The sequence below is a fragment of the Saccostrea cucullata genome, unplaced genomic scaffold (assembly GCF_032062105.1).
Source record: "Saccostrea cucullata isolate Sc308-1 unplaced genomic scaffold, CSIRO_AGI_Scuc_v1 ctg77, whole genome shotgun sequence".
Classification (NCBI taxonomy): Eukaryota; Metazoa; Mollusca; class Bivalvia; order Ostreida; family Ostreidae; genus Saccostrea; species Saccostrea cuccullata.
In genome coordinates this window covers 285,753-301,104 of record NW_026929500.1, presented here as the reverse complement: position 1 = coordinate 301,104, position 15,352 = coordinate 285,753, and the positions used below count along the sequence as shown (strand labels likewise).

At 32.7% G+C, this 15,352-nt stretch overlaps 2 protein-coding genes across 2 annotated transcripts in view; one reads left to right on the top strand and one right to left on the bottom strand.

Moving 5' to 3' along the window:
* The window catches only part of LOC134281041 (putative cysteine protease YraA), an 82,909-nt gene extending 72,263 nt beyond the window's left edge, over nucleotides 1-10,646 (top strand). The window contains exons 4-5 of the mRNA XM_062763503.1: nucleotides 9,688-9,802; nucleotides 10,372-10,646. Of these exons, the coding sequence (XP_062619487.1) occupies nucleotides 9,688-9,802; nucleotides 10,372-10,483 (227 nt within the window). The 3' untranslated portion in view covers nucleotides 10,484-10,646. The remainder of the gene's footprint in view (nucleotides 1-9,687; nucleotides 9,803-10,371) is intronic.
* Nucleotides 5,114-8,273, bottom strand: LOC134281018 (ras-related protein Rab-8B-like). Its single transcript, XM_062763474.1, has 3 exons — nucleotides 7,873-8,273; nucleotides 5,767-5,875; nucleotides 5,114-5,426 (listed from the first exon to the last, which is right to left on the bottom strand). Exons 1-3 carry the CDS (start codon nucleotides 8,096-8,098, stop codon nucleotides 5,129-5,131), a joined length of 633 nt encoding a protein of 210 aa, XP_062619458.1. The 5' UTR covers nucleotides 8,099-8,273; the 3' UTR covers nucleotides 5,114-5,128.
* Nucleotides 10,647-15,352: the final 4,706 nt, after the last annotated feature.

Below are 15,352 nucleotides of genomic sequence, written 5' to 3'. Positions count from 1 at the left end.
AAGTGTGCACTGTCATTGCAAAATGTACATGTCAATGTGCATTTTAGATGTACAAATTTTAAAAGCAGTCGGAATTTGCACAGGCTGATATCGGCCATCGTACATTGCTGAGTTTTCACATTTTTACACCACTTTAAAATAGTGCTGAACTCATATTAACCTTTTGGCCTTCAAAAATGTGAAGCGATGCAGCTCGGGGCAAAGAAGAAATGCCTTTGTTTGCGACGAAACCTCAGTACAAAAAGTTTAAGCTGTTGTACCGGTAATCTGTAAATATAAAAGCGTACCAAGGTCTCTATTGCTGTGTATAAAGTAAATATACAGGTAACGTGTTGGTCACTTGTCAGACTGATATTAAATGCCCACTGTTTTGCTGTCCAGAGACTGAATAATCAATATATGGATACTTATTTTTAAAATAATTGATAACAAAGCGTTTAATTCTATATTTTTGAGGATTTATTCACATTTAGATAATAATTATTATAATCCATAGTCATTTTTTATTCAATTATATATATTCACAATAGATGATACACTTTGATGAATATAATATTAATGTTGTAGGAAAATAATTGAATTAAGGAATAACTGTCTTATTTTTCGATTTCATGATGTGATCAATCGATTGGGTTGCGTGATAATTTGCGTAAACGCCATCGGCGTTTATGCATAAAATTATCACGTAAGGCAATTGATTGATCATCTTCATGAAATTGAAAAATCTGACAATTATTCCTTATATCTACATGCTTTGATTCCGCCAATCCACGTGCTCCAAACCCTGCTTCTGTCTACCTGTTTGTTCCGCCCTGCACGTGGTTTTTTTTGGAGCCGCGCCAATACATTGATGGGAAAATAAAGTACATTTACAATTTGTAATTTTATTTCGGACAAAGACATTGGAAATGTAAATATTCATGCATCTCTGAAGATTTGCATGATATACTCAGTATTTAAGCTTTGCAATATTTCACACGTACTGTCTTTATTAACAAGCTCTCTCTCTCTCTCTCTCTCTCTCTCTCTCTCTCTCTCTCTCTCTCTCTCTGAGATATATACATGTATAAAAGATATATAATCAATTCATCATTAAAACTGTCATGTATTATCATTTATATATATTGTGTATATAAATGCATGTCATCTATAATCATTAGGAAGACTTTGTTAATTAATCACACTCAAATTCACGCCACTTTTCAATCTGATGGTATTCTTGATCCGTACATCTATTTTTTTTTATTCTCATTTAGTGAAAACAATTGTGATAATAATAAAGGAGGGGGTTGGTGGTCGAAGATCTAGTTTTAACAAATGTAACAGCTCTCATCAAAGTTCTCACAGTAGTATCCATTGGACTTGAATATTATGATCAATTGAAACAAACATCAATATCAAGTTGTAATTAAAGAGGTTATAATGGTCATTCTGTATCAATCAAAAAAGTTTCTCCTATACCAATAGAAAATTTAACAGTGCCTTAACTAGATAAACGTGGCATGAACAGTTCAGAAAAATTTCGTTAAAGATGTATGCTTTTTAAGAAAAGGAATGCACCCAAAAAAGTTTTAACGTATTTTATACTGAGAAGGCTCTGGCTGATTTGCATGATTTAGATTCACCAATTGTGATCAAATAAAGCCTCTTAAAGACAAGGTTTTTTCCCTTAATTTTTAATAAGCAGTTTCTCCCTCCCCTTTTTAGCTCACCTCAACGAAGTTGGGGGGAGCTTATGTGATACCCTCGGCGTCGGCGTCGGTGTCGGCGTCGGCGTCGGTGTCGGCGTCGGCGTCCCAGGTTAAGGTTAAGTTTTTTGGAGCAGTTTTCTTTTTAATTACTTCTGTGTCCTATACTGATGAGACATGCATGGAAGATGCTTCAAATGTGTTTTATTGTACCAGTCAAAGTTTCAGATGCTGCAATTTCAGCAAAGGAATTACCAGGTTAATGTTTTTGGAGCAGGTTAACATTTTTGGTGCAGTTTTTGGTGTGGGTTTCATTTCCAAGTAACTATAAGCCCTATGTTGACCAAACTTGCATGGATGATACATCTAAGGATGCATACTACCGGGCTTGCTTCGGATACTGAATCTGACCTACATTTTCCAGTTGAGTGAACAGGTTAAAGTTTTTGGTGTGGGTTTCATTTCCAAGTAACTATAAGCCCTATGTTGACCAAACTTGCATGGATGATACATCTAAGGATGCATACTACCGGGCTTGCTTCGGATACTGAATCTGACCTACATTTTCCAGTTGAGTGAACAGGTTAAAGTTTTTGGTGTGGGTTTCATTTCCAAGTAACTATAAGCCCTATGTTGACCAAACTTGCATGGATGATACATCTAAGGATGCATACTACCGGGCTTGCTTCGGATGCTGAATCTGACCTACATTTTCCGGTTGAGTGAACAGGTTAAAGTTTTTGGTGTGGGTTTCATTTCCAAGTAACTATAAGCCCTATGTTGACCAAACTTGCATGGATGATACATCTAAGGATGCATACTACCGGGCTTGCTTCGGATGCTGAATCTGACCTACATTTTCCAGTTGAGTGAACAGGTTAAAGTTTTTGGTGCAGGTTTCATTTCCAAGTAACTATAAGCCCTATGTTGACCAAACTTGCATAGATGATACATCTAAGGATGCATACTACCGGGCTTGCTTCGGATGCTGAATCTGACCTACATTTTCCGGTTGAGTGAACAGGTTAAAGTTTTTGGTGTGGGTTTCATTTCCAAGTAACTATAAGCCCTATGTTGACCAAACTTGCATGGATGATACATCTAAGGATGCATACTACCGGGCTTGCTTCGGATGCTGAATCTGACCTACATTTTCCGGTTGAGTGAACAGGTTAAAGTTTTTGGTGCAGGTTTCATTTCCAAGTAACTATAAGCCCTATGTTGACCAAACTTGCATAGATGATACATCTAAGGATGCATACTACCGGCTTGCTTCGGATGCTGAATCTGACCTACATTTTCCGCTTGAGTGAACAGGTTAAAGTTTTTGGTGTAGGTTTCATTTCCAAGTAAATATAAGCCCTATGTTGACCAAACTTGCATGGATGATACATCTAAGGATGCATACTACCGGGCTTGCTTCGGATGCTGAATCTTACCTACATTTTCCGGTTGAGTGAACAGGTTAAAGTTTTTGGTGCAGGTTTCGTTTCCAAGTAACTATAAGCCCTATGTTGACCAAACTTGCATGGATGATACATCTAAGGATGCATACTACCGGGCTTGCTTCGGATGCTGAATCTGACCTACATTTTCCAGTTGAGTGAACAGGTTAATGTTTTTGGTGCAGGTTTCATTTCCAAGTAACTATAAGCCCTATGTTGACCAAACTTGCATGGATGATACATCTAAGGATGCATACTACCGGGCTTGCTTCGGATGCTGAATCTGACCTACATTATCCAGTTGAGCGAACAGGATAATGTTTTTGGTGCAGGTTTCATTTGCAAGTAACTTTAAGCCCTATGTTGACCAAACTTGCATGGATGATACATCTAAGGATGCACACTACCAGGCTTGCTTCGGATGCTGAATCTTACCTACATTTTCCGGTTGAGTGAATAGTTAAAAGTTTTTGGTGCAGGTTTCATTTCCAAGGAACTATGTGTTCTTTAATGACCAATCTTGCATAGATGATACATCTAAGGATGCATACTTCCAGGCTTGCTTCTGATGCTGAATCTGACCTACTTTTTGTGGATGAGTGAAAATGTTAGTTTTGATGCATGTTTCATTTCCAATAAACTATGAGCCCTATAATGAGCAAACTTGCATGGATGATACATCTAAGGATGCACACTAATGGACTTGCTTCGGATGCTGAATTGGACATACATTTTTCAGATAATAGACAAGGTAAAAGTTATGGTTGCAGGTCTATTACCAAAAACTATAAGGCTTATATAACATTGTATAAACCAAACTTGCATAAATGCTGCATCAAGAGATGAAAACTCTCAAATTTGCTTCAGATGCTGGATTTTCATTACATTTTCATGAAGAAGAAGTAGTTTAAATTTTTTATGTAGGTCTATTTCAAAGTATCAGATCAAAATTGCTTTTAAAAATATTTTCATTTTTGGAATGTATACTTCTTGTTGGTTAATTGTGTGACTTTGCCTTACTTAAAGACAACATTCGTTGAGGTGAGCTCTGTAATCTCTGATTACCTATGTTTCTCTCTCTTTCCCATCTATCCACTCAATCAGCAATCATAAGATTTTTGTTTACTTACACTGTATATGGTTTTATGAAGTACTGAGGAATTGCTGATTTGTTATTGCACTTTATTGTACATGTATTTGTGAAATAATAGTAATAATAAAATGATAATAATAAAAAATGTAATAATATCAATTGCAGTTAAAATGACATGGCAATATTTCTAGTCTTACCATAATATTACAGGGGTTTTTTTTTCTCAAAAATGAATTGAACATGTCATAAAACCAGCTCATGTTTTAAACCTAACATGCCTTTAAAAAAAAATTCTGCTTAACAAAAATACCCCCAGGAACAAAAGATATGACAAATTTACAAAGTAATTATTATTGCTATATTTATGATAGATAATTTTACTTTGTTTATAGAACAGTGTTTATTCGACAAGTCACAATATAAATTAAGACTTCAGACATTAACATTTTCTAAAATGATGTAAAATATAAGGGTTTTATACTAAAAGCGAATATATGGACGGTAATATTTAACGCAATATGAGCTGCAACTTTAATGTATGATTTTTTTATTGCAAAATTATAAATTAACTATTTCAAAGACAAAAAAATTGTGTTAAGTAACTTCTGATGTTCATATTTGTAATGGAAGAACTATTTATAATCTTAGATTGAATCAAAATTACATCTTCCTGTATAATAATGATTTCTTATATAAAACTGTATATTGGATTGTATATAGAAGTTTTTTCTGCTTTATTTTAGTCTTATTGATCATAAAGGTTTAGGTTACATACAAATTTATCATAATAACACATTTTAACAGCAAAATAAAATTTTCAAAAATGCAGCTCATATTGCTTTAAGGAGATCAAAATACCGGAGATGAAAACTCTTTTTCATGTCATGCGCAATTCGACATTATCAACATGAGCATAAAGAGGTCTTTTGGCGTTTTTTCGGGAGCAATATCACTGGAACGTTCGACTGGAACTTATTTTCTCTATACACTACCAATGTTAAATCCGCTAGCGTTTCAAACAAGTCCTTGACGTTGTTTTGACTCTCAAAGTCGATTTCCTGGTATGATAGACCTAAGTGTTCAGCAAGCCTCTCAGCCTTTTCTGGGCTTACCGCCCTGTGATTCTGCTTTCGAATAGTCCCGACAAGCATTTTAATTATCTCGTTAGGGTGCTCTGCATACTCTTCGATGTTGTCATACCTTCACAAAACGGTAAAATGAATTAAAATTCACAGTAATATTTTTGTCTGTACAACTATAAACTTTAATACATTTTTGTAGATATAAAATAATAATAAGGTTTTCAACTAATGCAGTATCTGCAGTAAGTAATATATTAGCATACACATCAACTATAAGGCTGTTGATCATGCAAATCTTATAGCAGCAAAATTCAAATTTCACTGAAATGTGCAAAAACGGAGATTCAAAAGATTCAAAAACTTTATATAGTATAAAGTGTAAGATTTAAAATTAACCATATTGTAAAAACATTCATTTTCATTGGGAATGGCCTTTGTTTTACTGGAAGTTGACGTACCATTCTCGTACATTCTGGAACGAAGTTAAAGAGTTCACGTCAAACACAATCATACAGCAGTGGGCTCCCCTATAGTATGATCCTGTCAGACTTCGATACCTTTCTTGACCTAATTCAGAGAAGAGCTAACAATGAAGTTAACGATAATTTTTTGCTGATGTTTGAGCATCTAAATGCAGCAGATTTTATCATAATGTCAATTATGTTTTTTTTATGCCTAATAAGTTTGTGACATCATAATTCATAGACTTCTTTTATAAATACAATAAGTGCAGCTTTGTCCGACCAGCAATGAGTAGTATGACGCCAGAGGGACGGCCTTTAATTAGCTGATGAAAGAAATAATAAATGGATATGGAGAATTCAAACTTTGAACTGTTGAGACATCAAACGTACATGAATTTATTTTTATTGCAGAAATTTAAATGAATAATCTGAATAATGTGCATTGTTGTGAATTGAAAAAGAGATATTGAGACATGAAAACATGTCTTTAAAAGAGAAATTCTCTTTGATGTTCATGTTTTAATCTCGCCATATTTAAAATCTAACTTTTGTATAAGAAGCAAGTAATAAAAATCATACGATGTGCTCTAAAATTTCAGAAATTAAAAAAATAAAATTAAGCGTTTTGTGTATAAGAATTTTAAAAAAATATCTAAAATTTGTTTGAAAATTAACTATTTTATACATAGAATATGCAGATAACAAACAGTATTTCATTTGAAAGTTTTTGAATTGTGACATATCTTCTAAAAATATAATTATTGTAAATAAAGTTATGAACAGTTCATGTTTAAATTATGCCGAATGTGACTTTAAAAAAAGAGAATACCTCTAAAGAAGAGTTACCATGTTTAAGATTGTTACATGTACTGCTTGATATATATATATTTAGAAAATAAAACCCAATACTTTTTGCGTATATTCTTTTTTGATATATTATTTGCAATGATGAGAAGTACGTATTTGCAAAGGAAGTTTGAATCAAAGATTAAATTTAAAATACAAATCAGACAGCCTTGAGATTGTTGATACTTTATCAGTATGGGTCATATTGACACAGTGCATACTTTATATACAAAAAATGATGAAATGTTATGATTGGATACAATAAATAGATACAGTGTCAGAAAATTTTGCTTCTTCCCCGAGCTTATCTTATTCTATATCTATCTGATTACTTCTTGGGACTCGCGACGGATTTGACTGGTCTTCAAGGAATGCTTACTCCTCTTGGGCACCTGATCTTACTTCTGGAATTTCAAGGAGTCCGAGGTTTATAGACTAGACTACTCACAGATTTGTACATGTTTATTGTTTTGGTTTTTGGGATGATCGATCATTATTAGTTAGTTTCTCCTTTCTAACTAAGATTTTAACAGAAACCTATCCATTCTTGAGCTGTGCAATAATTGTTTAAATTTAAATTTTATCTGAGATTCTAGGAAGGGATTGATTCACAACGATATCCTACAAAAAGTGATTTAGAATACTCGTCCTTCATCATTAGGGATATGATTGGCCGTATTCAAACAATTTTTTCACTTAGTTGGCAAATAATAGACAAAAAGTCTAAAATGGCTGTTTTAATTAAAAAAAACATTTTATTTTAATAAAACCTAATTTTGCTTCATTAGTTCTTTAAATATCGGATACACTGTTGTTATAAAATTTAATACATGAAAACTAACTTGAGACCCATATATGGTTTCTTTGCTAGTTTTGAAGGTACAGACAAGAGTATACTTTTTTGTACAGTCTGTTCCATCTGAGTTGAATTAAGCGGTGTCTTATGCCAGCATCTTGTTATGTAATAAATAGATAGTGTATCACATAAATCGCTATTTAGGAATAATAACTAGAAACCAGCAATTTTTTTTTCTTTTTATAAAACGGATTTCATAAAATCTGTTGGGTTTTTTTGTACTTTTTTTGAATTCTTGCTAGAATTTAAATTATCTTACAGTGACTAGCAAAGAGGCAAATGTCTATCTATTAGCATTTGATATCTTAGAAACACCTGTGAAAGACACTTTAGATGTAGTTCATCAGCAGTCAACTTCAACATTTTTTTTATAAATGATTTGAGAAATACCTCAGTACCTGCAGTGTCCCAAATAGAGAGATAGACGGCACACGAGTCCATGATTATTTCCTTTTTCCACATGCCTCTATGATGAATTTTCTCTCCTTTGATCTGACCTTCTTCTGCAAAAGATCTAACTAGGGTAGTTTTCCCTACTCCTAAATCTCCAACAACGACACATTTCAGTTTGTACATGGGCTTCACTTTGCTTTTTCGCTGAATACCAGCCATCGTTGATTTCATTCATTCTTCGAGAAATGATTATTTGGAATCACTAACAGTACATGGTATAGTTGTTTTGAGTGGCAAGTTGTTAAAGTAGTGGTGTGTCATAGGGCATACAATATGGTCAGGATGATCTTCTTATCGCATCACACAATCGATATGTTATCAGTACTATAACACAAGTGAAGCTAGATATTGTAGGTAAATGCGAAGTTACCTACATACAGGACTGTAAGCGTTTTATGGCGGGACAAAGTACTCTTCGAAGCCCACAGAGTAAAAACCAGTACTATTTTTCACTATTTAGCAAAACACAGAGGACGATGTTATTTGTATATCATCAAGCAAACAACGTTATTTGTTTGTTTAAAATTGATGATGGGACACTTTTGCGAACTAAATGCTTTCCATTTAAGCTGTTAGGCCATAATTTATCACCATGAACAGTCTAGGGATTTTTTTTCTCTTTGTCTGAACAAGACAAGGAGCAAGCGATGGGTGTAAGTGACCGGACATTAGTTGGGATGCTTACTCTTTATATGGCACTTGATCCCACATTCAATGTTTTGAGGGGTCCTTCCATGCTATGCCCCAAATGTGTAGTGTTCCAGTGGACTACACTGGACCATTGTAGCTATTTGTAATTTTCGTTATTCTTTGCCATTTTTGGGGTGGGGTGGGGTGGGGGCAAAATAATGAGTTTTAGCTATCAAAACGGTAATGACTATAATACTAGTCTTATTTATTGTCTTTTTTAATGTGGAGTCTTAACGTTTTACATAGTATATGGAAATAAAATGAGTTTTTTTACGAAATTGATGCTGCGTTCTTATTTTCTCTGGAGAGTCGTATGAATGCTATCCGCTAAAAACAAGGCAAATACTAACCTCATTGTCATACATTTTTATTTCTGTATTTGTTTTTTTTATTACATTATCTATTCCCATATTATTATTTCAGGGAAATTAAAAAGGAAGAAATAATATAAAAAAATTTAATTTTTGAGACGTTGGGAATTTTTTATTATTATTATTGTGTGAAGCCTGGAAAGAAGGAACCATTTAAATTGGTCGAATACATATGAAAATATGCCTAAGTGCAAAAAAAATCCAAGTCAGAATTGCATTATCTGTAGGTTTAAATTAAACTCTGAATGACCAAGCTTTTGCGCATTTTAGGACAAATATCCTCTGGATAGTATTAGAGACATGTCTGTTTCAGTGTTAAATATATCTCCAGGGTCACGACTTATTTCGTCCCAATAAAATACAGTTTTATGATTATTTGGATTGTCTTTGTATTTTTTCAATGAGGAACTTTGTAATCGAAGCTTAAAATTTACAAATAAATACGTTAATTCTTTGTAACGTAAGATTTTTGTTTTAGTATGTAGATTTAAAATAATATTTAAAATATAAACATTGTCTTCGTTTCTCTTTCATCTGCATGTTTAAATTTTTTTTCTCTTGTTTTTATACAACTAGTTTGATTCAAAGGAATCGATTTTATCAAGAAAACGTTTTTGATGATATTTGTTTCACACTTGATAAATTCCCATACATATAATGATAATTAGGAGAATGATGATGATGTTTTGTATATTACAGGCAAGCCCACAGCTGCGATATGTCATGGTGCTTGGATGTTCTGTTCGGCAAAGATTCTAAAAGGGAGGAAGCTGACTTGTTTCGTCGCCATCAAAGACGACGTTGAAAATGCTGGGTGAGCAACACCGCCTTTACGGGATTGTCTTTTCTGCCAATGCTTCCAAGTTCTAATGAAATACTATCAACGCTTATTATACGGATATTGTAGCAAATTTATAATGTAAAAATATATTAAAAGTTTTTTTAATGAATTATCTTATCAGTTAAAGTGATATATTTTCAAATTACCGATCCCTTTAAGGATATCTTTCCAACTTTTCTTTTTTGCTCGAAGAGAGTACAAATTGTAGATTTAAAGTAAGTGATAAATTATTATTATCCATAAATATTATATTATAATTATTTTTATTCAAAATTGAAATGATCAAGAATCTTGTTTAATGAGCGTTGACAGAGGTGTCGAAACGGTAATAAAAGAGAAAATATTAGACATGTTGGAAAAACGAAAATCACAGTTTGAAATGCACTGTTTAGTTTATTTTTGTGTTGATTTAAGAAATTCATTGTTACTATTTCAAGTATCTGATTTCATCGATCAATTGCTTTTGAAAGAAGTGCAGTAGTGCAAACGTCTTTTTTTATACTTCTTTGTAATATTTTTGAATTACAATATATGCATTGCAGGGGATTATACGAGGATGCACCGGTGGTTGTTGATGGCAATATGATAACGTCACGCCTACCAAAAGATTTACCAGATTTCTGCAAAGCTATCATCGCTCAACTGAAGAAGTAAATATAGAAGCTCTAACTTCTAAAACAAAAGGAAGCTTGTAAATGTGGAATTGAGATTTTGGTAGTTGATAACACATATCATGGAGAGAAAAACTGCAATATGAAAAATGTAATTGAATGAGATATGGGTCAGATTTTTTAATAAACTTTTATATTCCTTTCAATCGGTCTTTCTTTTTCTTCTCTCTCTAGACGTCTCTATATAAGTGAAAAATTCTTGAATGGGACGTTAAACAATATACAATCAATCAATCATACAATCTTTTTCTTCTCTTTGTTCACAAAAAGTTCTAAATAATACTGAGAAATTATATCATATTTTATTTTATTTTGTTGGCCAGTTATTTAAAAGAGAACAATAAATGCTTAATCTTTTACCAAAATTGAAAATTTTTGTCCTTTTTCCTAGCTTTTACTCTCAAGTGTGAAGTTATGTTGCTCTTACTTCATTATGCATTACGCTTTTGAAAATCTCAATATCAACTCACATTCCATCAATATTCCCATTTTTAATGATTGAAAATGAAAGCGTCAAGTCCCCACGAGCCTTGAATGGGCTTTGAATAGCCAATAATTTGGTCTATTTTTTGAAAATCCCATAATCAAATTAACAATATCATATAACAACTCGCGTTTGATTTTTAATTCATTTTGTAATATAAACCAGCATCAACAATTTCGTAAATAATTTTTAACATGGAAAATCAGGGTTTCTTAAAATATAAATGTTTAAAGCGCTTTAGCTTTAGAAGTAGACAAAGCACGTTTTTCTCCTGATAAAAGTGAACTCATCTTCTAAAAATATTTGCTGACACGATGCTGTTGTTCAGTCAAGCTTTAAAGAAAATATTTAAACAGATGAAACACTGAGCTGTTACCTAAAACAGAAAAGCAAATAATTTGATACTTATATATTTATAATGAATTTTTATTTTAAATCCTAATCTAAAAGTGCACTTTTCAATGTTTTGTAATTCTTTTTTCTTTCTTTTAATGTTATCGTGTATTTTTTGCATACACTGTATTATTTTGCATTTTTTTTAAATATTTTTACAAAGTCAAAAAAACTGCTCAGCATTAAGTTCACAAAATGATACCCACGCTTTGATACGAATTTATAGTGGTAAGGCAAATTTTCTGTAAGAGGAAACCACACATGTCAATCGAAATGTAAAATAGAAGGTAACAATGGATTTGTAAAATTGATTCTGTAAAATATCACTAAATTTTTTTAAATTGTTCATCAGAACTTGTAGATAAGAGTTGAGTACCCATATTATTATTACAGAATAATTAATGGATTTGCTATCGGAGACCCCAAATACTCGTTCGATGGAAAAGTTAACACAGGAGCTGCAGAATGTAAAAAAAAAAATCTGTAAGAGCCTCATTAATATCTTTCATTAGTAGTGGAGTAGTTGAGAATAAGAGATGGATACCACCAATGCTGTATATATGGAATGGCAGTGGCCTTGTGAAAAAGTGAACTCATCTTCTAAAAATATTTGCTTACACGATGCTATAACTGTTCGAAATGCAGCTTTAAAGAAAACATAAATTCTCTAAAATATATTGATTATTTTAAACTGTATCATTTTAAACTTAAATATATACTTAAATATCATTTTATATCATTTTATACTTTTTCTTTCTTTCTTTTAATGTCATCGATCTTTTTTCGAATTTCATACCTTTTTTACACAAGTGAATGAACAATGAACAGTTTCATTTTCCTAATATTATTTTAAATTAGAGATACTGTGAGCACCGAGCTCACAAAATGATACCCCGCAACTAATATGATAATAATGACAAAGTCAATGTTTTGCTCTGGGCGACCCGAAGTAAGAGTCAATTTAAAAAGTAAAATAGAAGGTGCAAAAGAATCATTAAATTTTGTCAGTGTTATATGAGGAATTGCGGATAGAAGATGGGCACCCTTAAACATTTTAGAAAGAATAGCATTTTTTATGCTTTCCTATGGAAAACCCAAAATATGTGTCTGATCAACAAGTAAAATAAGAAGTGCACAATGGCACTACACTATAGAGATTGTGTGAAAATCTCATTATACCCCCCGCTTGAAAAGTGGGAGGGTATATAGTAATCGGTATGTCCGTCGTCAGGTCTGTTACGCTTTGGGGTATCCATCTCTTATCCGCAACTCCTCTCATACCACTGAAGGAAATTTAATGAAAATTTCACAAAATCTTTATTACATATTGCCATTGTGCACCTCTTATTTTACTTTTTGATCTGACATATATTTTGGATTTTCCAGAGCAAATCATGGATAATGCCATCATATTCATATGGGAGGCGGGGGGTATTATATTTAGTGAGCTCATTGCTCACAGTACCTCTAGTTAAATTTCATTCCATTTTATAAGAGGAGTTGCGGATAAGAGATGGGTACCCCAACGAGTAACAGACGGACTGAGGGATGGAGTACACAATTAATTCAAATATACTCCCTTGCTTTTCACGCGGGTGTATAACTAGTGAGCATATACCTCGTAAAAGGATATCACCGCTTCCATATAAATAAAATGGCAGAATCAATTTTTGCCATTGGAAAATACAAATATATATATCAAAATGTCAAATAGGACAAAGCAATGGAACTAAGTTTGATTAATTCTGTAAAAGTATCACTTAATTTCATTCATTAGCATAGGAGCAGTTGTGAATAAGAGTTGAGTGCCGCCTCCGTCCTCACAAATGGTTTTGCTTGGATGCGTTCAATACTCGTTCGATGGAAGGAAAAGCAGGAGGTCCACAATGGTCCTATGCGAAAAATTTCTATGAAGGTGTCATTATTTTATTTTTCAGTAGTAGTGGAGGAGTTGCAGTAAAAAGATGGATACTACAGTGCATTATAGTGCCAAGGTGATGCTTTGATTTGAGAAACAAAGATATATATACCATCGCAATGTAAATTAGGAGGTACATAATTGCATTATTTAAAACATTTTTTTAAAAATAATTTTTCAAGGGCGGGGGAGTTCGATAACATTGTTTTTATAAACGATACACATTCCTCTTTTTGTCGCATACAGTGTATATAATGATACTTTTTATAAAGTTGAGTCTTTTACATTAAAATCTTCCAAACGCCTAGCAAAGAATATAATTTCGATTTGTAAAAGTTTTCATCGTCAGTAGAATTTGAAAAAAAAATTATGCTTCTTTTTATTCCACCACTTTACAAATTGGATGGATGTTTGTCCGTCTGTATGTCCGTCCGCCCTACTACATGTAGCTTTACGTCCGTCCGTTTGTTACGCTTTTGGATACTCATCTCTTATCCACAACTCCTCTTATACCACTGAGCAAAATTTTATGAGACTTTCACACAATCTTTGCTACATAGTGCCAGTGTGCAACTTCTATTATACTTTTTGATCCAATACTTATTTTGGGTTTTCCGTAGCAAAACATGGACACTGCAATTCTTGCTATATGAAGGGTATCCATCTCTTACCTGCAACTCCTCCTTTACCACTGAAATAAATCTAAGGACTTTTTACATACCTCCTATTTTACGTTTTGATTTCTTACTTATTTCCGGTCTCATAGAGCAAAACATGAACTTTGCCATTATAATTATATGGTAGGCGGTGGTATCATTTAGTGAGCTCATTGCTTACAGTACCTCTAGTTTTTATTTTGGAAAATCATGAATTATATATTTCGTAGAAAAATATTGAAAATGTTAGATTTATTCGGCATATAGGAAAGTAACAAACAATATCAACATTTGTCAGAGAGTTAGCGAGTAGAATTTTTTTTCTCTCTAACGAGTTGTGTCGTACAAAGTGGGATAACTCAAAGTTTGTGTAGATTTTTCTGATATTTTTGCCGTAAACTTAATGTAGAAATGTCTTTAACCAAATAAATTTGATTAGATTATCAAACAATGATTATATATTGCGCGATGAATTATCAGGTAAGGAACTCTTCAACAAAAAAATCATTTTTATTTTTTATCACTCTGACGCACAATTAACAAAAGGGTCTATAATTTTTTCATGATTGTGACTTTTGATGAAGGTAAAAGACGGTGGCCAATCTCATCTATCTTAACTGAACCTTAACTAATCAAATAATTTTAAACATACTAACAGAAACAATTGCAGTCTTCAATATATAATAGACATCATTTGATTCTGTGAAACAAAAATGTTTGTTTTCTATTTTAACTGAAATTCTGAGACAGCTTCATTTTTTTTTCGTGTTATAAAACTATAACAATGTGGAACCGTAGTTTTCGATCGGGAGTGTTTGATAATGAATTCTGGCATGCCGCTTTGAAGGTCTTAATGCAATGCAGTGCATTTCAGGCGTCTGTAATCACTTTCTCTGAATAGACAGAGGCATCGATCGGGATAGTCCTTAGGGTAATTAGTCTACTTATAAGGTCGAAGTCTGCATTCCCTCACATCTAAACGCATGTTCATCTTTTAAGTTCTGATGCAATTTATCAATTAAGAGGTACTTATTTAATTATTAACGACGTTGTCTTGATTGGAGGTTATTTTTTTCACATATTCATGCATGCTTGTCTTTTCGGTCTTAGTTTTATTCATTAAATCAAAAGTATTTATCATTCACACAGTGATACTGAAGAAAGATATAAATTAATTTCTTGTGGGAGTATGTAGTGATAATTAAAACACTGTACTGGTTGGTGAAAAATGTTAATGGGAGAAAATATCGTCATTAATGTCTCTCTCAGAAACGCTTAAATACCATAGCTTGTATTGAGTTTTATTTGTTCAATCATTATCACAGACTTATCAGATTCTTTAATCCATTATGTTCCACTGGACACCTTTGTTAACATAGGAACCCATCCACAGAGAGTTCA

Bases quoted from the DNA above. Each gene is read 5' to 3' on its own strand.
- LOC134281018 (XM_062763474.1), bottom strand. From the start codon at position 8,098: ATGAAATCAACGATGGCTGGTATTCAGCGAAAAAGCAAAGTGAAGCCC. The intron at 5,876-7,872 runs GTACTGAGGTAT...TCTCTGAATTAG, and splicing joins CTCTATTTGGGACACTGCAG to GTCAAGAAAGGTATCGAAGT. The intron at 5,427-5,766 runs GTACGTCAACTT...CGTTTTGTGAAG, and splicing joins TTCCAGAATGTACGAGAATG to GTATGACAACATCGAAGAGT.